This window comes from Phoxinus phoxinus (genome assembly GCF_949152265.1).
Source record: "Phoxinus phoxinus genome assembly, chromosome: 11".
Classification (NCBI taxonomy): domain Eukaryota; kingdom Metazoa; phylum Chordata; class Actinopteri; order Cypriniformes; family Leuciscidae; genus Phoxinus; species Phoxinus phoxinus.
In genome coordinates this window covers 29,828,082-29,855,112 of record NC_136886.1, presented here as the reverse complement: position 1 = coordinate 29,855,112, position 27,031 = coordinate 29,828,082, and the positions used below count along the sequence as shown (strand labels likewise).

Genomic DNA, 27,031 nt, shown 5'->3' with positions numbered 1-27,031 from the left:
TGAGATGTCTTTCATTTGCCATTTTCCCAAAGGTGTCTGACCTGTGTTGTCCGGCATGGTAGCCTGTTCCTGGTTCCTCTCTTTCTTGAACTCAATGTTACCCAACTGCAGCACAGTCGAGACTACTTTGAGGACATCTGACAAAAAGAAATAACATTTCTCAGAATTGATTATCTTTTCAAAGACTCCAAAACTCTTCATGTTGGTAAAAATAAACTGAAAACGTGTATATTTTATTGCATTTGATACCTGTTCTTTCTTCAACAGTGAAGCCCATGATATCCATGGCCTCCATGGTTTCATCATACATCTCATCATCCTGGTTGCCTGGAACCTGAACATGGCCAGCCGGGAGGAAACGGTACTTGTTGAAGTTTTCGAGTAAAAGCTCCTCTGTCAATAGAGAATAAAAATATGACATATCCCAGCAAGAATGCCATTGATGCAAGAACATTTCGAAACAGTTCTGCATTTAGAAATCTTAGCCTGTCAGTCATTAGGTAAAGATCCGATGAGTCAAGCTGAAAAATTGTCACCATATGTTTGAACATATTGAGGTGTCTCCACCTACCGCGTAATTTGTCCTTTGTTCCTGCTAGCATGTAGTAGAAGATGTGGAAGGCTCTTTCTGTTTTTGCTTGTCTGATACAGCGAGATTTCTCCAACAGATCTGAAGTGGTTTGGACATTAAGGTTAAACTCTCCAGCATTAAAATGTTAAAAATAATAAATAATTTAATTGTTTAATAATTCAGGATGTACAATTAAACTGCATCTGTACATGGCCTATATATTAAGTCTTAAAGGATACAGGTCTCTATGTTGGCTCCAACTATGAAACCTGTCACATCAAAGTTAATGCGGATGAATTTGCCCTGTGAAGAAAAGATTTTGAATCCATACATTAGTTGCAGTCTTGTGTCATTCTAGTTACATCTGCTATCATATATCATTTGCAAACTTACGAATCGGGAAGAGTTGTCATTCTTGATGGTCTTGGCATTACCGAAGGCCTCTAGAATTGGATTGGCCTGCAGTAGTTGCTTTTCCAGCTCACCCTACAGTACCAGGGTTAAAACGTAATGAGAACCATTCCATAGAAAACAAGTCATAGGAGGAAGAAATGAGAGGGGGACATGCCAGAAGATTGGAATAAAACAAAATAACTCTGATGAAAAGGCTCTCCTTTAGACACTAACATTTACATTAACTATAAATGTTTGGCAGGTAAAAAAATGTGACATTTAATACATTTAGGTGCAAATTAATTCTTCAAAGGCCTGAAGCAATACTTAAGATGCAAGTACCTTCAACAGTGCAAAACAAATTAGGTCATGTCAATTTAGATGGGCATAATCCCCTTAGATCAAAAGAGTGATATTCTATTAGCTGCCAAATCTCAAGCCTGCCAAGCATGTCCACCTCATACAAGGATATCAAGAGGAGCAGTTGAGGTCAGTCTGGAATACTAAGCATGGGGAGAGAGGACATTTTAATAGGGTTCATGAAATGGATCTCAATTAGGCCTATAGATATTTAAGAGTTCACTTAACAAGATAAAAGTTAATCTGTGGGATGAAACACCAAGTTCTTAGAGAGAATAGTGCTGCCTATGGTTCACAAAGCTATTGGTGTCATCTAACCTCATAATTAGGCCCTGTTTACAACCTGGTATTAAGATGCGTCTTGGTCGTTTGGATCACAAGTAGACGAGGGAGACACATACAGGTTTACACATGGTGTTTTAATATGTCTCTTTTGTCCACTTTCGACCACTTTTGTCCTGATTTCTTCGAAGGGAGGGTCTATAGGCGGGTAAATGTATGGGATTTTTCAGATATTTCGATCGACTGGACGAAATAAGCAATTTACATATTAACATGACCAGAGACAACGGAAAACATATGGAGAGCAGCAGCTTTCGTTTTTGCTCTGACGCCGAAACGCATTTTAGAAATCAGGAATGGTGACAGAACATTGAGCTTGGTTCGTTTTTCCTCTTCTAACCAAACTTGGGTCTCCAGCCGACAAGTTTAAATCTTGTCTGGCTAGCTTCACATAATGTTTACGTATTAGGTGAGTAGATAGTCTTTTGTGGCTTGGTCAAACATATTCGACCACATGAGCGTCTACACTACGAAAGCAATCCGGTCAAATGCGTTTTCTACTAGCCTACCTATGGAAGTGGTCGAAAGTGGACAAGCTCAAAGTGTTTTAGGGTTGTCCAATTGTGATCCGATCGACCAAAACGCATCTTAATTCCAGGTGTAAACAGGGCCTTAGATTCAGACTTAAATGAAGCAGAAAAAGTTTTAACCATGACACAGACTCTCAATTACTTTCTTACTGAGCATCAAAAAAAAAAAAGAAATGAAAAAGAAGATATCTACCAGAGGCAACTTGCCGCTGAGAAGGAAAGAAGATCGCTGATAGCTTCAGACACTGACAAAGAAAAATAAAGTAAACTAGAAAAGAAGTAGAAAGAGGGACTTTTAGAAGGATGGAGACAGAGAGACTGTTGACAGAGAGATTGCTGGGAAGAAAGAGGACAGAGTGAAGACTGTATAAACATTCTTAAAGCACTTGGCTAAGTTCGACAGCTTTGGTCTCAGGGCAGAGAGAGGCATATTAACTAACAGATGACAGTTTCATTGGTCCACAGAGTGCCGTTCAGAGTATGTGAGTGGTGCGGAGTGGAGCTGCGATACTTTTGTAAAGTCAGGGCATCCGTGTTTTCTCTTGTGCCAAGATCATTCTGACCTTGCTGACATTGTGAACATAACACGTTAATAACCCACAATGCAATTACATAATAAGTATTCAAGACATTTTAAACTATTTCAATAGACTATTATGCACTCAAAAGAAAAGAAAGATGGTATTTGTGAAATATTATCAGACAAAAATAAAAAATGTTTAGTAAAAATTGATTGACAAAGTCTGGGGTATGTAAAGTTGTCGACCAAGTGTTCCTTTTGCATTAAACTAAAAATCGAATCTTCTTCCAGGTGAGTAGTCTATTCAGAATTCGAACACTTGTGAAATCATGCTAATGGATCATCTTCAATCTTCATGATGCTAAAAAAAGAATACAATAGAACAATAATGTAAACTCAGAGCGGGTTTCTCTCATCAGTGAGTGGAGAATGAACGACAAGCGGGAAATGGAAAACCCAGTGTGGATTTTCACTGGAAATAGCTTTCGATTCACTCCACTCACATACTCTGGTGTTCTCTCTCGCTCACATGCAATTAACCTTATATACGTTTAACTGAAAGAAGAACGAATCATTTCAACCTTCAACTTTTCAGAAGACTAGTATGTAGAAGAAGTGTTTAGTAATTTTCGAAGTAGTGCATTCAAGTAACGAAACTACTTTTTTAGGAACCAAGAACATAACTACTATGGGCATCCCTTTTAAGCTCATATGCATGGCTGTTATGCATAAAATGTGCGCATATATTTTTGTTTCCTGTGTCGTACCACATAAGTACGCATTAAACGCAGATGGGGTTTATATTCCTAATGCACACACATATGAGCTTGACAGATGATGCAAGTGATCAAGGAAAAATGGGAAAAGGATATGAGATCGTCAATTCAAAAGGCTATAAATTGGCATGCACACACTGTGCTCAGAAAGACCATTTCAATGCCAGGCATCCGCTCTGGCAAAGAAAAAGTTAACCACATCTCAGATGGGGGAATGGCTCACACGTGCTCTAACGACATAATCTTGATATTATTATTTTAGTATAATCTTTTTTTTTTTTTAAACACCATGCGAACAGTCAGGCTTTTTGGCACACTGTTTGTCTACAATCATTTGAACAGTAGCCGTACAGGTGGTTTATTCAGATGGTCCCTCCATGTAAGACTAGTCTAATGTCACTCTCAGTGAGAAACTCAAGCATGCAAACTCTCAAACCCACACAAGAAGAAATTTGTCACAATCCTTTTTACTCACATAGGCAAACTGTTGTCCTGATTGTTGCTATTTGAGGAAATTAATTAAGGAAATCGTCATTAGATGAATGCGAACTAAGGACATTCTGTTGCATTCACTGGTTCTCCTTTAACATCTGTAGAAGTCTTGCTTTCCTTGAGATACTAAAGGCTCAACAGCAAATCATTTTTTGGTATTAGGCAAAATCAGAGCCAGCATAGTCTTGTGATAAATGGAAAATGATACCGAAAAATTGTTCTTATCTGTTCACTATATGACCTTTGCACATCATTACTCAAGTCATTATTAGAGGATTCAAAATGTCAGGCTCTGATCTGAAGGAACAGGGTCAAAGCAAGGGCAAAGCATAAACATGATGACTGAACCCATAAGCACTGGCTTGAGGAGAAGACTGAGAGGTTATCAAAGAGAGAAAGGAGTTTTTCCAGAGCGTTCATACTTACAGCGCTTGTGTCTTTCTTGCCTTTGTGGGACGAGGCCACTACAGCCAAATACTGGATGACTTTCTTGGTGTTTTCTGTCTTCCCAGCACCTGATTCACCACTAGGAAAAACAACAACACTGAATGACAAAACTGTGTTTTCTTCTGTTGAATAATACTAATAATGGAAATGCCAGTGTTTGCAAGGCATCAAAACAGAATAGGTTTTAGGATTTGGTTCTACAGTATGTAAATGAAATGGCACATCAGAGCCATGATCATGAAAAATAAGTCCATGTCTTGGCACTATATTTGCTGTGTAAATATTTTAGTCGCATGACTTTTCTCCTCATCCACCATATTTATGACCACCTGCCGGGGAAAGTAATGGCTGTGAATACAAAACACATGAATCAAGAAAATGATAAATCGATGGTGGATGGTATGTACAGTACTTGCAGAAGATTTGTGTTGGAGAAAATTAGTTTAAAATAACTCTATGACTGACAACACTACCATTCAAAAGTTGGGGGTCAGTAAGATTTTTAAAAATGCTTTTGAAAGAAGTCTCTAATACTCACGAAGCCTGCATTTATTTGAGAAAAATACAGTAAAAAAATAATATTGTAAAATAATATTTCAAATTTAAATGAACTTTTTCTACATTTTAAAGTGTAATTTATTCCCGTGATGCAAAGCTGAATTTTCAGCATCATTACAATCTTCAGTGTCACATGATACTCAAGGATTTAGTTGATTTGCTGCTCCAAAAATACAACATTTGTGCTGCTTAATATTTTGTGTGGAAATGCATGGGTATATTTTTTTTGTAGGACTCCAATGAATAGAAAAAGTTCAAAAGAACAGCTTTTATTTAAAACAATTTAAAATTCTTTACTGTCACTTTTGATCAATTTAATGTATCGTTGTCTTTCAAAAAAAATAAAAAATCTGACTGACCCCAAAGTTTTAAATGGTAGTGTAATCACAATGAATAGTGTTTAAAAAAATATGCATGCATGCAACAAAAAACAGAAATTAAACTCAATTTTATATCAAAATATATGTTTTATCATCATCTATAATTTACTTTGTTACAAGAGCTTACAGCGCACTATCGCCTTCTATGATACGAGAGATATTACTGAGCCTTCATGCTGACACGCTAACATTTCCATATTAGGAAAACCGAGTCTGGGATCCACAGGCCCTGTGCAGCCGAAGGGCTGATTCTCTGGCAGGAGCAGGAAGCTCTCAGATCAGTAAAGCCATTTAATGGAGAACTTTATACAGCAATGTTTGTAGATCCACAGTTTTTTTTATACCATTTATGATAAGGTATAGTAAAATTCATGATGATCACAGTCACTGTTGCCAACAATGTAACCAAATGGTGATTAAAGTATCGGACAATTCCCATACACCACATTAGATAAGAGGTATGGGAAAACATGTATATTTTTGCTTCAGATTAGTGTTTTTAACAGTTTAACAGTCCATGTGTTTTCACTTTGGGTGGTTATTCCCAAATGAATAATTTGATAATAAAAAAACTTTGCTTTGAGACGGCTTAAAAAAGTTACTTCATGGGAAAGTTGGGCCATGCAGAAACATCCTGATGTCATTAGAGATTCCTGTGCCTTAGCAACAGTTGCCCAAGAGCAGTTTAAATGGCTTCAATTTCCTATTCCACAGTCAGAGGAAGTTTGCAGACAGTATCTGAGGGTGCCTCCCACACTGACACATTGCATCAACACCATTTTATTTTAACATCCTCATATTTCACAGCTGTTTTATTATCACACAGACGTGAAACAATGATATCGCCTGTAAAGATCACCTTATGTCTATTCAATACTATAACAGCTATTTCTGCATGTTTTTTATTATTATTTAGGACCGATCAGGTTTTGTTGTGGGGCCTCTACAGACGTGGACCAAATGCCCAATAATGACTGAAGAAAACAAACACAAATGAAGTCAACATGCAAGATGATCTGGATTTAGAATCAGGGCAGGGGGCACATTTCCTGCGAGTAGGTCGACTCTGAAGAGACTTGACCCTTGGGTTCATCTGCCTCGTTCCCAGTGCTAAGGACATTTTGGAAAAAAAGGTCATAGTAGGACTCTTAGTTTAAATGATGTCTATTAATCATAATGTTTATATATGATAGATGTTGTCTTTTTAATTGTTGAATATTATACTAGAAGGAACTTATAAGAGTGAGTTCCAGATTTAACATTAGTCTTAATTTGTCAAAACTGTTAACTTTAAAAGTGACGTAGTGTTCAAGAATGTTAACCCATACTTGGAATTTGTCCTCTGCATTTGACCCATCCAAGTTAGTGCACACACATTAGGACTGGTGAGTAGTGAACACACACTACAAACCGTGGGCAGCCATGTGCTGCGGCGCCTGAGGAGCGATTGGGTGTTAGATGCCTTGCTCAAGGGCACCTCAGTCATGGATATTAAGGAGGAAAATAACACTGTTCATTCACTCCCCATCCTACTTTTTCCTGCCGGTATTGAGAATCGAACCTCTAACTTTCAGGTTAGAGTCTCTAAACATTAAGCCACGACTGTCCCCTTAAACCCCTTTATTCAGGGATGTAAACAGTAATAACCACTGTCAGAAGATATAAGATAACCTTTAGCTGATTCTGAAAGATAAAACATCTGCCTGCTTGTTCAGTCAGTCATTGACTTAACAGAAAGAGACTATAACTTTTGATAAGAAAATCAATTTCAAACACCATTTTTATTATTTATATTAAAGCATACGCTTACAAGACGCTGGTGTTACGCAAACACCGGATTCTCAGCGCGCTTCAAAACAGGCCTTCTCTTTACGACTTCAGTCAATCAAGTTCAACTTTACCATATCTAACTCTATTTGTAAGGGTGTTTTTCCTCATATAAGATATTTCTGGTGTTTCTGCTGTAATAGCTGCTTGTTTTTAAACTTTTTTATTAACAGAAAATGGGAATACTGATATATTAAATCATGGGTTACACTTTATGGTCCACTTTAGACATTCTACAATGATACGTAACTTTGCAACATGTCAACTAACTCTCATTAGAGTATTAGTAGACTGTTAGGTTAGGTTTTAGGTTTGTAGAACAAGTTAACATGTACTTGCAAAGTTACTTTTAGTCAGTAGAATTTCTGTTGGGGAATGTACAAATAAAGTGTTAGCAGATCTTAAGCGCAGACACTCTACTATTACTCTAATGACTAGTTGAAATGTAGTTGCAACTTATAGTTAGTAGAAAGTTTAAAGTTGACTATTTAAATAAAGTTCTACCTATTAAATTAATTCAAAAGTATTCATTTTGTGAGTCCAAATTTCAAGAACTGCATGTTCTTCAATTAGAACTACATTATAAATGATACAGCTTAGGAGAGAGAGAGAAAAGTATGATTTTATACTTTTACATGATAAATTGAGAGGTTTACATGATTTTATGTTTTTTTGATTGCTTGAATACATTTAAAATGCATTTAACCATTTAAAAATTCAAATCCATTTAAACATCCTGCAGCCCCCCATGGAAGTCCTGGTGGAGAAGCATTGCTTAAAAGCCAGTTAGACTGAAAGCAGTTACTGCAGTGATGTAAATAAAACAATGAAAAAACTCACGTGCAAAGAATAGACTGGTCCTCTCGATCTGTAGAAAGAAAAGACAGACATTACAGCGGCCCAAGGTAACTCTCTCAGGCTGGTGCTCATGGAAACTGCAAGAGAATTTACCATATCATTTTTGAACATTATGAAATATATGCTTTTAAGCCTAGAAAAAAAAACGTTTTTCTGAAAGTCGGCATGAAACGGAGGTTGTGATAGTCTTTTCTTCCCTATTATTCAAATGAAATGGCTTCTTTAAAATAAAAAGTAGGACGGGACTTGATTTTGTCCGTCAGGAATTGATTGCATCGTTGTGGTTTGCTATTGGTCGATCTAATGTGAGTGACAGGTTGCCCCGCCCTCACGCCAGTAAACATCATCAGAGAAGAGCAGAGATGTCACTGCAAGAGGGAGGGGAAGTTATTTTGATTAAAGGTTACAAGAGCACATAATTCTGTGCATGGATAAATAATTTATAATGCAATATTCCATAAAAAAAACAAGACTTGTCGATTTTAATTTGACGGTCACTTTAAATCAAGTTCCTGCCATGTAAAATGGTGTATGATCAAATACCATTGTCATTACAACATTGAATAATGCACATAATCTAATAATCTGTGATGTTTTAGTGCAGCAATTTGATTAGCTGAGAAAGGAAAACTGACTCCACTATTCTTTTGGGAGTTACAACACAATTCTTACTGAGTTCAGCAATGAGACAACCATTGATTCATGCTGCTAAAATTAGAACCTGAAAACCTTCACAGATGATCTTGGCTCCATTTAAGGTTTTCTAATCCTAACCGTACACCACCGAATGACATAAAAAGCCATCTATTATTAGATCATTTATCAAATAAGTATCTTGATCAAGTCAAACAAAATACGATCCTCTCTAACCAATTCTAAGGCAATGAATTTGCAGATTAAATTCAAAGAGAGTTTGGTTCTTATCTATGATCCTGGAGACTGGACGGACGCCCAACCAGCCAATCAGCAGAATGTGAGCTCGCCTGTTCTGCTCATGTACTATAGAACCTTGTTCTGTTGTAAACACAATGAATGACTATTGCTCATTTTGGATATGACTTGAGCTGGGCAGGTTTCCACATACAACATGAAGTCTGTTCCCTTGTTTCTTCCTAATTAAGGCACAAACCGAGGCATTCGGGACGCAGAAAACCAAATATAAACACACCGATGGGGAAACTGCACCTCAGCCAGACTGTTTGACAAAAAGCAAGATGCGCAGGTATTGTTTTACCCAAGCTAGTAAAAAGTTGTGCGTTCAAATCCAATAGGTTTAATGCCATAAATATACCATACTTCTAATCATTTATTTTCCCTTCCATCCAATATGGGCTCCTAAAGTTTTGATTTACGACAAGGCTACACCATTTCACACTTGGTTGAGCATGGAAACCCTGCTGGACTTCAAAGGAAGATCAGTTTAAGCCCCTGAGCAGGAATGTGAACACTGGCACTCATGCTTGATCATGCTGGATTTTTACTCATGTCATCAAGTGTTACATTTCAAGATATTGCTACTACCGGAAGCCCTCAAAACATGTTAGACCCATGTTCGTTCATCTTAGTAACACAAATGAAGATCTTTTTGATGAAATCTGAGAGCTTTCTGTCCCTCCATTGACAGCTTCACAACTACCACTTTCAAGCTTCAAATAGAGATCGTACATTTAATCCATGTGAATTTAGCAGTTTAGTCCAGATTTGAGTACAGGTAGCTGTGAATGGAGGGACAGAAATATCTCAGATTTCATCAAAAAGATCTTCATTTGTGTTCTAAAGATGAATGGAAGTCTTACGGGTTTGGAACGTCATTAGGGTGAGTAATTAATGACAGAAATAAACATTTTCATCAAAAGATGTGTTGTCATGTGGTTTTTGGGTGCTATAACTGGACACATTTTGTGCTATGTGAACAATAAATGATAATATCTATTCATATAGCATGAAATGAGTCGCACTGTGAACAACATTGAGGTATGATCTGCATGAATAAGGATATTTACAGGGTTTAGGCATGATTCTTCAGCCCATGTCTAATGTGCACATGAGTGGACTGAGCAGAATTGTGACAGCACACCTTCCTACTTCTGCTTTTTGAAAGATTTTTTTTTTTTGCAAGTTTAACTGAGATAACAGTTTCTGAAATTTTCCATTGCAAACTTTGCAGAAAGGTTTGGTTTTATCTTAAGCGCTTATCTTTTCTCGATGAATTGATGCATCAACAACTTCATTAGCAACACTTTTGACCAGGCTAAAAGCTGTAAGACTGGCGTGTAAAATATCTTGTGGTTGTTCTTCTTTTCATTTAGCACCTAATTTCACTCACTAATATAGCTTCAAACTTCTGTGGGTAACAACAGCTGTTTTAATCATTTTGAAAGTGGTTAAAATGGCATTAGATGTGTGACCTGCTGGGACATGTGTGTATGCACCCCTCACACCACTGATGGACCTGTGAACACGAGCTGTCACGCTCCATTTCAACAAACACAAATGACGTTCGTTGTTATATAGAGATTCTACACTGTTCTGTTGGCAAATAGTGAAATAAAAATGCCTTTCGGATCCACTTGCGTTGGAAGTTTCCAAGACAACGGCTATTGTGAAATCCAAACATTTAGATCTAAAGAGAAGCAAGCTATGATTTAATATGCGAACGTCCAGCAGTTGCGGGCCTCACCTTGCATCATGTTCCTATAGGCGTTGTCCGTGATGGAGTAGATATGGGGAGGGACCTCGTGGCGCTTTTTGCCTTTGTACATTTCAATGATCTTCTCAGAGTAGATTGGCAGCATTTTATAGGGGTTCACCACCACACAAAACAGCCCAGAGTATGTCTGAAGAAAGATAACATCAATTTTCCACTGTATATGAAGTGTTATGAATCCATCAGGTAAAGGACAACAAGGAAACATGGCAGCACTGTACTGGGTCATACAGTGTGTCTCAAAATATAAATATAAGGAAGTTAGGATTACGTCTGTATATTTCACTCATAATATTTGAAAGCTTAGGCGATGCATATTCCATATGGAAGACTCCTTTTCCCAAGATTTCCTCAAGAGCAAAATGTCGTTAACTAATGGTTTGTTACCAAAACAGAGTGCAAACATAGTTTGGAGGCCTGTGGAAGTTATATATAACCTCTCTCTCTTGGGGAATGTATACTTCCTCTTTCTTACACTTTAGTGCATTAGATACTGCAAATCAACGAGGCCATTTTAAGCTAGATGGTTGTCAGTGCAAACATAATTTTGGATTGGTTCGGCCACAAAGTTATCTTTAAATATTATGCATGGCCTGATAATAAAATGTTATGCAATGTAATGTATTAGTAATGTCAGCAGGGGGTCAATGACAAATATGAGTGTCCAAGAGTGTCCAAGTGTCTAAGATTAATACAAATATTAATATAAAATATATGCTTTCATTTGAGCTTGAAACATTATTTTCAACATTTTAATGACTTTAAAAATTATATATATATATTTTTTTTCTTGCACCTTGAATACACGAGAGATGCCTAGATACCTTCACCATACCTAGATATTGGCATGGGGTACTTTCCATAAGATCATATCTCAATGCAAATTAAACCAGCTATTAGGCTAACTGAAATAAAACCATGCTGATCTCTAGGTATGGTGAAGGGTATATGACGATGTGGGGCTATTTTAATTCCAAAGGCCAAGGAAACTTTATCAGGATGCATAGTATCCTGGATCCATGAAATAACTGGCCTTTAAAAAAAAAACTCTGCCTGCCTCTATGGGAATTTAACATAGGAGTGTCCTGACTTCTGCACCCTGCATTTTAAGGAAGAACATTTATTTATTTACGATACATTATTCATTCACAAAGAAAATTGGTGTCCTTAAAGGTTGGAGTTTTCCTCATTTGTTTAATTAAGGCATTAAGATCAATTTCCAAAAGATGATTTTTTTTTCACTGCTTGTATCAAAAACAAAATTGTGCTGAGGTACTTAAGGGTTTCTTTTCAAGCATTTCATCCTTTCAGTCAGGCTTTTATGATATTTTTAGTTTAGAAATTAAAAATAAGCTTATCATATAAGAGGTGTATTGAAATCACTGTATGTATGACTTGCATTTCAATGTATGTTTTAAAAAATTAACAAGATATCAACAAACAAAGTCACGTCAGTCACTGACCCTAAGTCAACTTTATAAATCAGAGAGCATGTTAATTATAATTTACTGAGCAATTATTATTATTATTTTTAATATTATTTAAAATCACTGTGGGATACTTACATAGATGAGCCCTGAGTAGTATCTCTCCCTCAGGTTGTGCAGGACAGACGCTTCATTCAGGCAGGTGAGCTCCGCCATATCCTCCACCTTGCTGAACTTGGGTGGGTTCATCTTCTGGATGTCATCCTTGTTGACTGTGATTTTCTTTGCGTTGTCCGCCAGCTCCACCAGGACCTCATCACCATGTTCCTCTTTGATGCAGGCCGACTCAAACCCATGTTTCTCAGACGGGACCCACACCAGCTTTTTGGCTGTCCAATCTGCCTGCGCGACGGGGCTGTTAATGAAGTCTTTGTCCGTGAAAAGGAATTTCTCGTCCTCACTCAAGCCCTTTTTCGTCATTTTGGTGTTGGGTTAAGACAACTACAAATTTAAGAGGAAAAAGGATTTTTAAACACAACATTTTCTTTCTGAATTTAAATAATATTGGCAACAATATTGGGTCTGTGCAATAGACTTTAATTAAATATAAGTTGCAAAAGGCAGGGCTGTAACCACCACAGACATCGAGGTCCACCCAACAATAGAGAAATATGACCAAATTGCCCATCCCCAATATCTGATATTTGAAAATATTAGACAATTTTAAAAGTTATGTTTTTTTTACATTTTTATATTTTTGATGGGCAAATTGTCACCTCCAATATTTGATATTTTAGCGCTTGGTTGAGATATCCATACACAAATTCCAGCATGACGCTTTGGTGAAAGAGTGTAAGGTAAGATGTGAACAAACGACCAATTATCAATGGAATATGTAACATCCAACAAACACTTTATGGATGATTTTTGGATGTGGTTGCAATTCACTATTGCCACAGACAGTGTACCAAGTTGCCAAGTTCACCAAACAAACCCTCTTCCTAAACAAACATTACTTAGGTCACAGGGGACACCACTATTTAGATGAAAGGATGAGAAAAATGCCTGGGAAATATAAAAAATGTTGTCCGTATTGATCAAACAATCCCTCAGTCTGACCAAAAACTGCACAAAACATATCCTACTGGGAAAAAACATATATGATTATGTGATAATCTCCACAGCAAATGCTGTTTTTCTTGTTTCTTTTGGTGCTTAGCTGTGGTCCCGTGCTGCGATGACCATATAAGGCTGCCTTTGAGTCAGTGGACGCTCTGTCGACCTAAACAGCAGAAGCAAGTGAACTCCCAAACAAAGCCCTTATAGGGAATAGTATGCCTCCAGTCAGACTCACAGTTTACTCCAAAATGATAACATTAGGCAGGGACAGTCAGAGGCTGGTGGGGGTCTAATTTTCCTGCCACTTTCCCCCACCCTTCTTTTCCTCTGGGTGGCTTATAGAGGGAAGTTTACACAAGTATTTTCGAGTACAGTACAGTTGGCAAACAGCAGGTGCAGCTTTGGAGTTCATGCAAGCACAGAGCTTTAAAAGCAATTTTGGGAAACAATATCCGAACTACGCCTTAGATATGAACCGATTTCCTCCATTTATAACCAATTGTTTGTACATTTACATTGTATGGTCTAATAGCCCAACAAAAACAGGAAAATATTGTTCCCACTTACTGACTTTCTAACAAAAGTTAACTTAAAAAAATATATAAACCGCAGAATTAAATTCTTAATTTTTAAATTGTACAGCCAGCAATAAATTTGCAAGAAATGTGCATAATATCTAAAAGCAGTGTTGCACTTGCTCAATTAAAACAGGGAGAATGACTGAAGTTTCTTCGGAGTCTGTGCTGTATAAAAAAAGACTATACAACATTATAATGCTTAAAAGAGTTTCTAAAATGCGAATCTCTTAACTGTGTCTTATTCTACCACCAGTTTTTCAATCCACATTCTTTTGTCCAAATGACAACAAAAATCGTCTATTAAAAAAAAAAAAACGGAGGGAAAAGGGTCATTTAAATGCCCTGTAATCATTTGGGAGCGAGACAAACAAACAAAGTTTTTCTATGATAAGCTGATTTAATTAAAAGTGGGAATTTCCTGTGTCCTGTGCATGGGAAGCTCCTTCATTTCAGCACTTGAGACTCATCGAGTTTTCAATGAGGTTTTTATGGATCAGGAGCTCCGCTGCAAACATACTGCAAATCCTAAATTAAGGCTGTGTTCTGACATTTTCTTTTTTACATGGCAGAAGTAAAAGGTAGCACAAATCAGGGTCCTTGGCCTGTGTTCAAGTGGGCCTAAAGCCCAGAAAATCATGTGACCATGTTGTGCGGATGGATTTTTGTGACCCCCGGTCCTGTGAAAAGTTTCCTCCTCTCTTCTCTACTCCTCCTCATCTTTTTTCTCATTCCACCCATATGGTTTTCTTTTTCTCATGCAGCAGCTGTGTAATTTCAGTCTCTTTTATTAACATTTATATTGAGATGGATGTTCAGACCAGGTCAACGGCACCAGCTTTAAAGCTGTTGCAATGAAAATATATACTGAATATAATGCTTCCTAGTTCAGGGACATTTAAACAACATGTTGCCATTAATGACCATAAAGGCCTTTTTTCTCCAAAACACACATTGATTGTTTGATAAGAGTGGATTAAATTGTTAAGACAGTAGTCCAGCTACTGGTTTTAAGAAATAAACAAGAGTTCAACTTCAAGTAGGAGTCTGTCAGGTGATGCAGAAATGTGTTAATATATTAGAGTGACAATCAGGTAAGCAGCCTAAAGATAGAACACAAAAACACAGCTAAACCGATTCACTATTGAAGGATAGCCACAAGTAAACTGGTAAAAACTAGCTGGTCTAATGATCTAACCAATATATCTGTTAAACTTCCTTTTTCTGCTAAGCCAGATTAAAACTCACTTCTGCTACATGCACACCTTTTATCGTTAAAATAAAAGATATTCCAAAAAAGCGGTCAGAAATGTGTCTATTATGCAATAGATTTATATATAGATTTATAAAAGGCACACATAAAGGAACGTTTTCCCCAAGAATAAAAACTCTGTTATTATTTATTGACCTGCATGTAGTTCTAAACCCTTAATTTTATGATTTTTTTTCTGTGGAACACAAAAAGTGAATTTCACTGCATGAGTTGTATGGGTCACATTCATAATACAAATGCTTTTGTATCCCTTTACAGCTCAGTTACTTTAATGTTATTGAGAAAAGTGAACAAAGTATTCTTTAAAAATTCCATAAAATAAAGAAAACTATCCACTCTAAAAAAATAAAATAAAATAAAAATGCTGGGTTGTTTCAACCAATGTTTGGGTCCATAATGGTAAAACAATTAAACAGTTTAAAACTAGGTTAATTTAAACCAACGGTTGAGTTTGTCCATTTTTGACCCAAACGTGGGTTGAAAAACAACCCAGCATTTATTTGGAAAGACATGGCGGATGAGTAAATATCTTTTTACTATATAATGTTTAGGTGATTATCTCTTTAAATTTCCAAAATTAAACACATTACTCTTTCAGAATGCCTCTTAAGAGTGTTTATGTTACTGATCAAGACATTAATGGATAAATGATGACACAGTCAATGACTACTTCCCCTGCACTTTGTTACAAGATCACGATTCTTCTTCGTAGACTTCATCACACTATTGTCTGGTTAGCTGCTGTCTATGTCATCGCGTCAATGGGAAACGAGAGGACAGTCAGTTGACTCTGTCTGCTGTTCACCACAACGTTCAGAAAGCTGCATTTGACAACCATATTTGGAGAACAGGAAACTCTTTGGTTTGTCAAGCTCACTGCTTCTCTCATTCTACGCACTTTCTTCAACCATTTCCTATGACAGACTCAGCTGAAGTCAAACTTGTGCATTTTCTCACTTAAAAGCTCACAAGATAGGCTACTTTATGATGTTTTGAATAGAAAGTCAGAGATGCACGAGTTGTTGAAACACTTTGCTTTGTGCATTAAAATACGATTCTGTCATCATTTACTCATCTTCATTCTGTTCCAGACCAACTAGAAGTTATTTCTTAGGTAGAGCACAGATGATTGGCAGAATGACAGTCACCATTCACTTTCATTGTATGGAAAACAGATGCGATGAAAGTGAATGGTGACTGAGGCTGTCAGGAACTAACATCCTGACATTCATGTATTTTTATGTTTCAATGAAAACAAATTAGTCATACAGTCAAGTTTGGAATAATATGAGGGTGAGTAAATGTTGACAAAATTTAAATTTTGAGTAAAATATCAGTTTAATGGTGGCATAAAATAACTGAATAAACAAAACACATCTTTCAAAGTAATTAAATGTTGACTGTTTCGAGATTTAGTGAAAGATTATTGTTTTTCTCACACAGCTCAGAACCCAAGCAATTTTTTTGCACACTGTATCAACTTAACCTACTGGCATTCAGTCAGATGATTTACATAGCCTATCTGAAAGCCTCTGTAAGCAATGCATGCACAACTAAAATAGTACAATGAAATGTGTAATAAAGTATGAGTAATATCGCTGCATACTCACAAGGCTGATGAAGAAATGCCGCGATTTGGAAAGTTAGGGTTTGGAGAGTCCTGCGACAGTGAGGTACTCCAAAGACGAACAGTCCAAATTAGACAGAAAAGCATGAGAACATCATTTAAACGGAGATGCGGATGGAGTGGGCGGGGCCTCACAATCGATACGCGCTGTTATTGGTCAGTGTGCGTTTTGACATTTCAGGTGAACGATAGTCTTTTCGGTCGCATCCATTTAAATTTCCTGTTTTTAACACAATGTGAAACACTTAAATGTTACAAAAGTCCCATTAGAGTAGCCTAAGTGCTACGTTTTCAGAAGGCAGTAACGATGAAAAGAGATAAATGAAAGTTAACAGGAATTCATTAGTGCACGGTCTGATGCCCCTAAGCAGAAACGCCTTGAATTCATTTGCTGTAAATAACTTACACACACATCTCAAATATCTTAATATCATTCTATTATGGTAATAAATGTTATTTTTGGAATAAAATTGCATACATTTGACTCGCTAAGGCTGATTTCATGGCTTGCATTTGATTTGACCTTTTTTGCATACAAAATGAACGCTTGACTGGAAATGACACACAACAAAAATCTGCTCACAAGTAAAATTTACCTTGATTTTGTTTTCCAGTTTTCTTCACAAATTGGGTCTCATTTTTCATCTTAAACATGCTTAAATATTTCATTGAACAGTTTTAAAGTAGCTATAAAGGGAAATAAAAGTTGCTTGTGGTTGAAACGAGGCAACAATGGAAGGACAGTTGACATTTTTGAAAAAAAATATTTAAATGGTTTTCACACAATGTTGAAATTGATTAGAATTATCCCATTCTTTGTTTATAGTTTTAAAAATGTAGTAATTAATATTATATGATGGATTTTAATGCTCATTTAATTGCATACACAAACATTTGTGGCAGAATCAGTAGTATTGAAAAATTACAGATTTAAAAAGACAGTTCATCCAATTTTTTGATACATATGACTTTCTTGTATACACAGAAGATGTTTTGCAGTATGTTCAAACTGCTCTCTTCTTCCATTCAATAAAAAGTGAATAGGGACCGGCAGGAGCTGTCAAGGAATACCTAAATAAAGAATATGAGAAAGAAACAGAAGGAGTAAAACAAGAAAGCAGAGATTCCCCAGCCTAGACTACATGCTATACGCCACATCTGGACGAGGCGAATCCCCTGAGATCCTTTTTGGGACCCTTATCGCTACGCACATCACATTCCGTCCCCTCCATTCCCACAACGGGCTCCTTGCTATCTAATGGAACTTCCTATATAAGGACAACCTCCTATTGCGTCCAGTAAATCAAGTCTGTGATGTTTCAGGGAACAGGACCATGGCTGGTATGCTTCGAGGCCTTGCTGCGGTCCAAAAGAGAGATGGAGGAGAAAACAAAGCTTGCAGAGAAAGAAGCGCCTCTGTCACTGGTCAGCATCAAGCTTTCCTGGATGTGCGAAGGGAAGGAAGGGAGGTAGAGAGAGTGTCTTGGAGACAGATGGCGAATGGGGGGGTTATAGTGAGAGTGAAAGTGGGAGATGCACAACTCTACTAGGTCTCTGTTGTGCCATATAAGGACAATGGGGTCTGCCTGGAATCTCGACTGTATTCTGTGTTTAGAAGGGAACACCGAAAGACTTGGATCGAGTGACTAAATATGGTGCAACAGCGGTGTCATTGTTAAGACAAATAGGCTTTCATTGGGATATCTTTTGACTGTTTACTCACCAACAATAAACTTCAGGGGTAGCTGCAGACTCTCATTCCGGCAGAGACTAATACCAATTAAGGAATTTGAGGTATTGCACCTGCTCATGCTGTATCACTATAGAAACAGGAACATAGATTTGAGTTTAATAGTTTGTTACTTTGTACTGTGGAGAAGCAGTTCGTTTGTATAGTCAGAGACACTAAATAACGAACACAGTATAGGCTATATAAAATACCGGTTGCAATTTTATTTCACAGTGCTGTTCCCCGTTTACATATTATGCACTTATTACAACTGGGTAATAGTGCTAACCCTGAACCTACCCCTAAACCTATAACCAATAGTTACCTATTAACCAGTACTTTGTAAGTACACTAGAGTACTGTAAAATAAATTGCAACCCAAATATCTTGTTTGAGCGTGTGTGTTCATAAAACACGATATGACATATTCACTAAAACTACTGTAAAAATCTGTTAATTGGAAAGTTATTTTATATATACAGTGAAAAACTGTAAATGGTTTAACATCATATTATATGTAATTACTGACAATTACAATAACATTTCTGTTTTTTTTATGCAAGTAAAAACTGACTTATATTATTCACAATGAAAAAAGTAAAAAGATATTCCCAGAAGTCCTTGTGTGACATCACATATAAATATATTTTATATAAACAAGTAACGATTTCTTTACAGTGTGCATTATGAACTTTTTATTTATATATAAAAAAAAGAAATATATATATATACTGTATATATAGCTTCATTTAACCTCAGGTCATTTCATCCATCCATAGACAACAAAATGTATATTTTGAGATATGTCCAAGCTGATCTTTTCCATAGTGTGAAAGTAACTGGTGACCAGAGGCTTTCACGCTGCAAAAAAATGACAAAATAGTCTGTGCGACTAATTGTGCACTATATTCCAAGCTTTATGAAGCCATCCTGAAAATATTTTCATCAAAGCTTTCAAATATGCTAATTTTTGAGATTTGGTGATTATGAAGAAACAATGATTGGTCTTCAGTGTGCTGCATTTGAATATTCTCGAACCCAAAAGAGATTTAAAAACTATGGCAGAAGGGAAGATTATCAGTGAATAACAATGCTCACAAAGATCTTTATGTCTTTAAAAGACATGAAATACAGTGCACAAGTCTTATGGAGAACTTGTAAGGTCTATTTTTTCATTGAACTGTTGGGAGTGCAGCAACAATATTTAGCTAAACTTCCCTTTTAAAAAGAAAGTCATGACTCATGAGGGTATAGTAAAAAATGTCAACCAAATGTAGTTTTGCTAAACAATTCCAATGTGAAAACCAATAAAATGTAGGAAAGAAATTACAATTTGCAGACTTATACCTGCTTTGGCTTCAAAGCCTATGCTGAAGTCCTATTTAGTGGAAGAACACTATATCAGGAATTAGTCCTGACAGTGTGTCTAAAGGAGAGGAGGGAACGGGAAATATGTGCTAGATTAAAGCTAAGTGAGGCACATGCTGTTCGTCTCCTGAGACTCATCCAAAAACTCACTTGGAGCGAAGCTGTTCCCAGTAACTGGAGCATTAAGATTTGCCCACACTAGTAAAATAGAATATCAACACCCTAGACAAAATCTTACAAGGTGTGTGTATAGTGAATAGTGAATTAAAAAGTTAAACCCAATTACCAGTAAACCCAACTTCTTTTAAATAAAGAAGAACAAATATCTGTTATCTACAACCTCTCTATGCATGTTCAGTTCCCTAAGAAATCGTGAGTATGTAGATGTAAACACCATTTTAGAGTCATACATGTTTGGATATATTTGTCCCTGTTGGAATGCAGTTAACAGCGGGAGAGCAAGCAAATATTTGGCTGCTCGTATTTATTCAAAATATTTCACATGAACTATCTGTTAATGATAACCTTTTACTGAAAGAAAATGTACCCGGACAATGCACTGGGAAATATTAATCAAGCTTCCAAAAAAACCCCCCCAAAAAACGCTTTATTACATCTTATCTGTGATAATAATCAGTGTAAAAATCTATCAAGTGAAGTATTGAGAGAGAATGAAGTGACTTACCTTTTAAGGAATAAGTGGAAACTTGAAGAACTTGGCAACAGATGATGTTTACAATGTTTGTGAGCTGTGCTGTTTTGAGGTGAAAGAAAACCAAAACATAGTACAACACAACTGAGATTCTTAAGGAGTTTCTCAGTAGAAGCACTTAAGAAATTAAAGAATGACCACAAATGATACTTATTGTTTTTTTATTTTCAAGTACAAGTACTTTCTGATGATACAGACAATTCATTAGACAGTAAAAGGTTCGAAAAGAGAGTAGCTTAAACAAGAAGCTGTAGTTCAAATGTCATTTCTAGATATGTTGGCTTTGGCAAGAAGAAAAGAGAGTGAAGGATGAAAACCAATCAAAAGAAAGAATGTTCAAAGTTCAAGGACCTGGGGCTTTACCAGAAAGACTCATGAAGCTATCTGACAATCTAGGCTTGTTTTGACAGTTCTTTAATGTACTGCCATTCAAGATGAACACTCAAAGCACTTATCTGAAGATTAGCTTAACATTTTCAACCCAGACTGCAGAAATTGTCATTGCTAATGTAGTTAAAATTAGTAACAAATATGTGTACAAAAAATAAGGCTGTTGTTTTACTGCAAATGTAAATTTAATATTGCATGTGCAGAATTTTAAAGAAAAGGATACAAACACATCAAATTCAAAAACAGATCTCAAAACTATTTACATTTAATACAAGAGGAATATTACTATATTGTAACGGACTGTATTTTTCTTAAGAACCTAAACTGAATAACTACTAATACTATGAATATATAAAAAAAACTACATTAAAAATTAAATGTAGATATATTCAATATCTAAAACCAGAGTGACAGAATATTGTGGCCTCTTTAATGGAAACTGTGCCTTCACTATCTATCTGTGATCATATCCTCTTGTATGTTGGTCCTTGATGACTGCAGAACTGGAAACACAATAAAAAAGCAGCTGAATGGGATGAAAGCTTTTCAGACTTATGAAACTAAAAATTACATTTACACAAATTTGCACAAAACAATATATACAAGCACAGTCAAACTCAAGCCCTCTCTTACCCATCAGGGTTATGACTCTGCATTGAGATGGCCATGTGCTTCTTGTGAATGCACTGTTGCCGAGCCTTTTAGGAAGAGTTTTCCTTTGTGCTCTTCTTTGCTGCTGAGGAAATGATGGAGCAATCCATACATCAATGGCCTAAAAACAGCAAAAAATAGCAATGCAAAAAGGATTAAGGAATGTTTCACCCAAAAATGAAAATCCAGTTTTTAGAGCTTAAAGCCCCTGGTGACCATTCAAGGGATAGCTCACCCAAAAACGAAAAAAAAAATAAAAAAAAAATCAATCACTCACCCTCATGTCGTTCAAAACACTTAAGACTTTCGTTCATCTTTGAAACACAAATAAAGATATTTTAAATTAAATATGAGGGATTTCTGACAAATTCAATCAGTTGATCATATAAAGCGAGTCTCTTCAGAAAATTTGGACTTAACAGCTCAATTCATTTTGGATAGTTTTACGATCTCTTGATGAACTTTTTGAAGTGTCAAAGTGAATAATAATTCAATCAGTTGATCATATAAAAGCGATCGAGTCTCTTCAGAAAATTTGGACTAAACAGCTCAATTCATATGGATTCGTTTTACGTTCTCTTTATGAACTTTTTGACGCGTCAAAGCGGTAGTTATGTGGACTGTAGAGATCTCTCAGATTTCATTAACAAGATCTTCATTTGTGTTCTGAAGATGAACGACAGTCTTACGGGTTTGGGAAGAAGTGAGGGTGAGTAATTGATGACAAGCGTTTAATATTTGGGTGAAGCCTTTCACTTTTAATTGTACGGAAAAGAGAAGCTTGGACATTCTTCCAAAATGTCTCCTTTCAGGTTTCATAGAAGAAAAAATATCTAAGTCAAAAGGTGAGTAAATGACAACTTATTTTGGGGATGGTGAGGTCTATTCCTTAAATATGCAATGAATGAAAGTTTAGATAAAGTGTTTCTGGTGGTAAGAGTGAGTATTCGAGTAGCACCATAGATGTTGGTCTGAGCCAGAAACTCATTCATGTGTTAGTTACATCTAGACTTGACTACTGGAGAAGTGTTTTGGCTGACTTACCAAAAATCTCTATCAAACACTTATAATGAGTTCCGAAGGCAGCAACAAGAATGCTTCCTCGTACTAGACAGGAATCACATCCAGCACTTAAATCACATCACACTCTGCTTGTGTCTCGCAGAACTGATTACAACAACCCTCTTATTAAATTTTTAAATGTCTTCATGGTGTTGCGCCAACATTCCTCGCTGGTCGTATTTAAAACATGGCTGAAAGTGTCAAGTCAGATTTGAATCACTACATGGTCCCAGGCAGAGGATCTCATAATCACTATTATAAAGTATCACACTCAAAGAACGTTACTGTGAACGAACCAATTTACTGTGGTTTACTTGTTAACTTTAATATAATTTTCTTTTCTCCTTACTTTGTTCTGCGTTTAAATTTCTCATGTTTTAATTTCTATTAACTTTCCAGTACTTCTTATATTTACTCAGTCAGTTTTATTTTTTTTGTATCTCCCAACATGTCCATGTTTGACCTGCCAACATTTTAACTGGCCCCATAAATAAATAAAACTTGATATAAAATATTTTTTATAATATTCTGTTTTTGTTTTGTATATATATATACACATTTTTTATGTTATTTGGATCATCAGAATTCAAAAGAATTCATAAAATACCAATCACAGAAAAAAAAGTTGAAATTTGTCACTGGTGTTTCTGATACTGCACTCAACTAGTTCAAGCCCTACCTTAGACCATAAACAGGTATGATTTTCCCAAAAAGCATTGTAGGCCTAAGTAGATCGTAGAATCATTGCCACCAATGGTCTCTATGATCAACTTACAGTAGCTCATGATGCTTTTGAGAAAAGCAGCCCAGTTTGTTACTTTGGGTGGTTGCAGGTCTGAGGTTGGTATCTGGCGTTCCTCAGGGATCAATTTTGGGCCCTTTACTCTTTAGCATTTATATTTTTCCACTTTCCACTTAACTTTCATTTTTTATGCAGATTACACCCAGATTTACATACATTCAAAACCTGATGACAATGCGGCTGTGGCCTTTCTTTCTCTATGTATTTCTGAGATTTTAAAAAATGGATGTCTCCATTTTTGTTGTCTTAACAGTAACAAGACTGAGGTTATGCTCATCGGCTCACCCTGCCAGCTACGCTGGGCATTTGACCTTAAATGTGGATGGCTCTAAAACATTTGGGGGTGATATTTGATGCTAATTTAACATTTGATTCAGAGATCTTAACCCTTTACACCCAAACGTGTGATCTCCACTCTGGTCTTTTAACTGTTCCGTCAAATTGTTTAAGACCTATGGGTGATATGGCTTTCTCTTCATTTGCTCCAAAACTATGGAACTCTGCCCTCTGAGATTAGGCAAGCAGAATCTCTTAGTGTTTTAATATCTTCCTTTAAAACAAATTTTCTTTTGCTTTTATTTTATTATTTTATTGTAATTGTTTATTGTAATTATTTTATTCTATAGGGTTTACTTACTTCTTGAATTGTTTTGATAGCATGTTTTTATTTTGTATTTTGTATCTGAATGCATTTCTTTTTTATGAATGCACTTCTTTTATATGATTATATTTCTCCTTTATTTTTTCTTATTCTTGTAAAGCGCACTAGGATACAACTTTTAAAGGCTCAATAGAAAATAAAGTTTATTGTTATATTATTTTTAATAAAACCATGTACATGATCATCAAATTATTGAAATAAAAGATCATACAGTAAGCACTACAATAGGTAACGTAACAGTCCATCAAACTGACCCTGGGCCTCCTTATTGTTGAGGCCTGTACTGTACACTGTTATTCACTTTGTAAATGCTCATTTAAAAATGCTCTATGAATAAAGTTTTACTTATTTGTCACAATCATACTTACACTGCTTTGGCACTTGAATCTTCTGCGACATTGAGCTCATTGGCCATGAACTGACGGTCCAAGGGAACTTCAGGCTGACCTGATTCTGATACATCATTTTAAACAAATCAACCTTCAAAGGTTTGTTTTTATAATACATTTTATATTAAAGGGTTAGTTCACACACAAAAAAAAGAAAATTAGCCCATAATTTACTCACCCTCAAGCCATCCTAGGTGTATATGACTTTCTTCTTGCCAAACACAATCCGAGAAATATAAAAAAATACCCTGGCTCTTCCCAGCTTTATAATGGGAATGGATAGTACATGAGATTTTGAATCCCCAAAAAGCACATCTATCCATCATAAAAGTAATCCATACGGCTCCATGGGGTTAAGCTAGGAACTAGTAAGTTCTTACTAGGTAAAGAAAATATGATCATATAACACCAATTTTATCATCTCTACACTGGTTACCTATTAAGTTCCGTATCAATTACAAAGTATTGTTACTGACTTATAAAGCCCTAAATGGTTTAGCTCCTGTGTATTTAAGGGATCTTCTATCGCCCTATAATCCATCGCGCTCTTTAAGATCGCTAAATTCGAGGCTTCTGGTCGTACCTAGGATAACTAAGTCCACTAAAGGAGGGAGGGCGTTTTCACATCTGGCTCCTAAACTCTGGAATAGCCTTCCTGATATTGTCCGAGGTTCAGACTCGCTCTCCCAGTTTAAAACTAGATTAAAGACGCATCTCTTTAGCCAAGCATTCACATGATGCATCTCATACCTTTTATACTACAGTTAAATCAGATCAAATGCATTCATATTATGAACAGCAGCTACGCTAATTATTTCCCATCTGCCTTTTTTGTTGTTATCTCGGGACGCCTGTCCCGAGATAACTCAAATAGAGTTCGTCAGCTCCAGTTATGTATCCAGCCTCTCATGGAGACTTCAGATGCCCCAACGCCTGTGATGAGACGACTCGACGCCGGCGATATGTTATGCCCTAAATTTATGATTAACTAACTGTATTTTTGTTTGTACATTTTAGAAATGCATTTTCTGTAAAGCTGCTTTGAAACAATATGTATTGTGAAAAGCGCTATACAAATCAATTTGAATTGAATTGAATTGAATTAAGCGATGCGATTTTGTAAGAAAACCATCCGTATTTATCACCTTATAAACTATAATCACTAGTTTCCGGCAATGGCTGCACGCGAGTCGAGTTACGGCGGAAGAGTGACCTCTGACCTGACGCATGACGTAGGATGTAGGAGTAGCATAAGCTTAGGTGAGAGTGGTAGACTAGACGCCTCTCGTGGTTCTCGAGCTCCTTTGACATTTCTCAGTAAAAATTATTGTTTTAGACTTCGAATTCATGACAGGTGTTTTGTTTTGCTTTATCATCGTCATGTGTCAGGTCAGAGGTCACTCTTTTGCCGGAACTAGACTCATATGGCCATTACGGGAAGCCAGTGATTACAGTTGATAAAGGTATAAATATGGATACTTTTCTTACAAAAACACATCGCTTTGATTTGCTTCAGAGTGCCTTAATTAACCCCCTGGAGCCGTATGGATTACTTTTATGATGGATGTATGCACTTTTTTGGGGCTTCAAAAACTCATGTACTCACTCCCATTATAAAGCTTGGAAGAGCCAGGATATTTTTAATATAACTCCTATTGTGTTTGGCTGAAAGAAGAAAGTCATATACACCTAGGATGGCTTAAGGGTGAGTAAATCTTTACTTTTTTATTTTTGGGTGAACTAAGAGTTAACCCTTTGATATGTATGAGTGACCGTGCATATGGTCTTCCTGCAGGGCTCATCTGCTCACCTGCGGTCAGCACTGATGCAGTGTATCTATACTTGTTGAACTCCAGGTATTCTCGGATCAGTTCATTGATCAGCAGGTTCTCGTGCGACAGCGGCGGGCGCGGCGTGTTCTGGTCATCCAGCGCGCTGAACACCTCCGCCCGGATCCTCGCCTTCAGCTGCCCGAGCACCCCACGGGCCTCCAGCGTCTCTTTTAAGGCTATAGAGACGATTCATGTGAGAAGAACAGAGAGAGACAGCAGTAGATTATTAATGTGAGAAACTTAGAGAGAGACTGCACTCAGGTGGGCTAATCTACACAACAACTGTGGAGAGATTTGGTTTAAAACATATAACAACATTAATATGGAACGTGACGGTAGATTCGACATAAAAAAATGTCAAAATAATCATAACCACTATTATAATGAGGCATTATTGCCATTTTTGAGTATTAGCTCACCGCTTTTCAACTCTGTGATGGTTGCCATTGAAACCCATCTGCACTTCCCAGACGCTTCCGCTAGAGGTCAGTTTGCGCTTAACTACGTACACAGTTGGACTAGCCATTCCACTCTGGCGAGGGACATTAGGGAATCTTCAAATCGGTTTTCAAAAGCGAAATACAATCAAATAATACATTTCTTAAAATAAAGTCGATTTTTAACCTTTATTATGCCTCTTTAAATAACAAAAA

The 27,031-nt window shown here is 36.5% G+C and overlaps 2 protein-coding genes across 4 annotated transcripts in view; both read right to left on the bottom strand.

Annotated features, from left to right (window-relative positions):
* Nucleotides 1-16,902, bottom strand: part of myh11a (myosin, heavy chain 11a, smooth muscle) — a 32,113-nt gene extending 15,211 nt beyond the window's left edge. For 2 of the 3 annotated variants that reach the window (XM_079628066.1, XM_079628064.1), the window contains exons 1-11: nt 16,766-16,902; nt 12,327-12,689; nt 10,735-10,891; nt 8,037-8,064; nt 4,411-4,510; nt 3,968-3,994; nt 965-1,057; nt 811-874; nt 572-670; nt 250-393; nt 42-137 (exon numbers count right to left, since the gene is read on the bottom strand). In XM_079628066.1, the coding sequence (XP_079484192.1) occupies nt 42-137; nt 250-393; nt 572-670; nt 811-874; nt 965-1,057; nt 3,968-3,994; nt 4,411-4,510; nt 8,037-8,064; nt 10,735-10,891; nt 12,327-12,668 (1,150 nt within the window). In that variant the 5' untranslated portion in view covers nt 12,669-12,689; nt 16,766-16,902. The remainder of the gene's footprint in view (nt 1-41; nt 138-249; nt 394-571; nt 671-810; nt 875-964; nt 1,058-3,967; nt 3,995-4,410; nt 4,511-8,036; nt 8,065-10,734; nt 10,892-12,326; nt 12,690-16,765) is intronic. The other variant, XM_079628065.1, reaches the window with a different exon arrangement.
* A 3,857-nt stretch (nt 16,903-20,759) lies between these two features.
* On the bottom strand, nt 20,760-26,886 carry cep20 (centrosomal protein 20). Its single transcript, XM_079627771.1, has 5 exons — nt 26,798-26,886; nt 26,357-26,554; nt 24,526-24,610; nt 21,615-21,753; nt 20,760-21,484 (listed from the first exon to the last, which is right to left on the bottom strand). Exons 1-4 carry the CDS (start codon nt 26,823-26,825, stop codon nt 21,624-21,626), a joined length of 441 nt encoding a protein of 146 aa, XP_079483897.1. The 5' UTR covers nt 26,826-26,886; the 3' UTR covers nt 20,760-21,484; nt 21,615-21,623.
* Between the last annotated feature and the right edge of the window lie 145 nt (nt 26,887-27,031).

Coding starts and splice junctions, on each gene's coding strand:
- cep20 (XM_079627771.1), bottom strand. CDS start 26,825: ATGGCAACCATCACAGAGTTGAAAAGCG. Junction 26,555..26,797: donor CATCACAGAGTTGAAAAGCG/GTGAGCTAATAC, acceptor TCGTCTCTATAG/CCTTAAAAGAGACGCTGGAG. Junction 21,754..24,525: donor GATTCAAGTGCCAAAGCAGT/GTAAGTATGATT, acceptor TGCTGTTTTTAG/GCCATTGATGTATGGATTGC.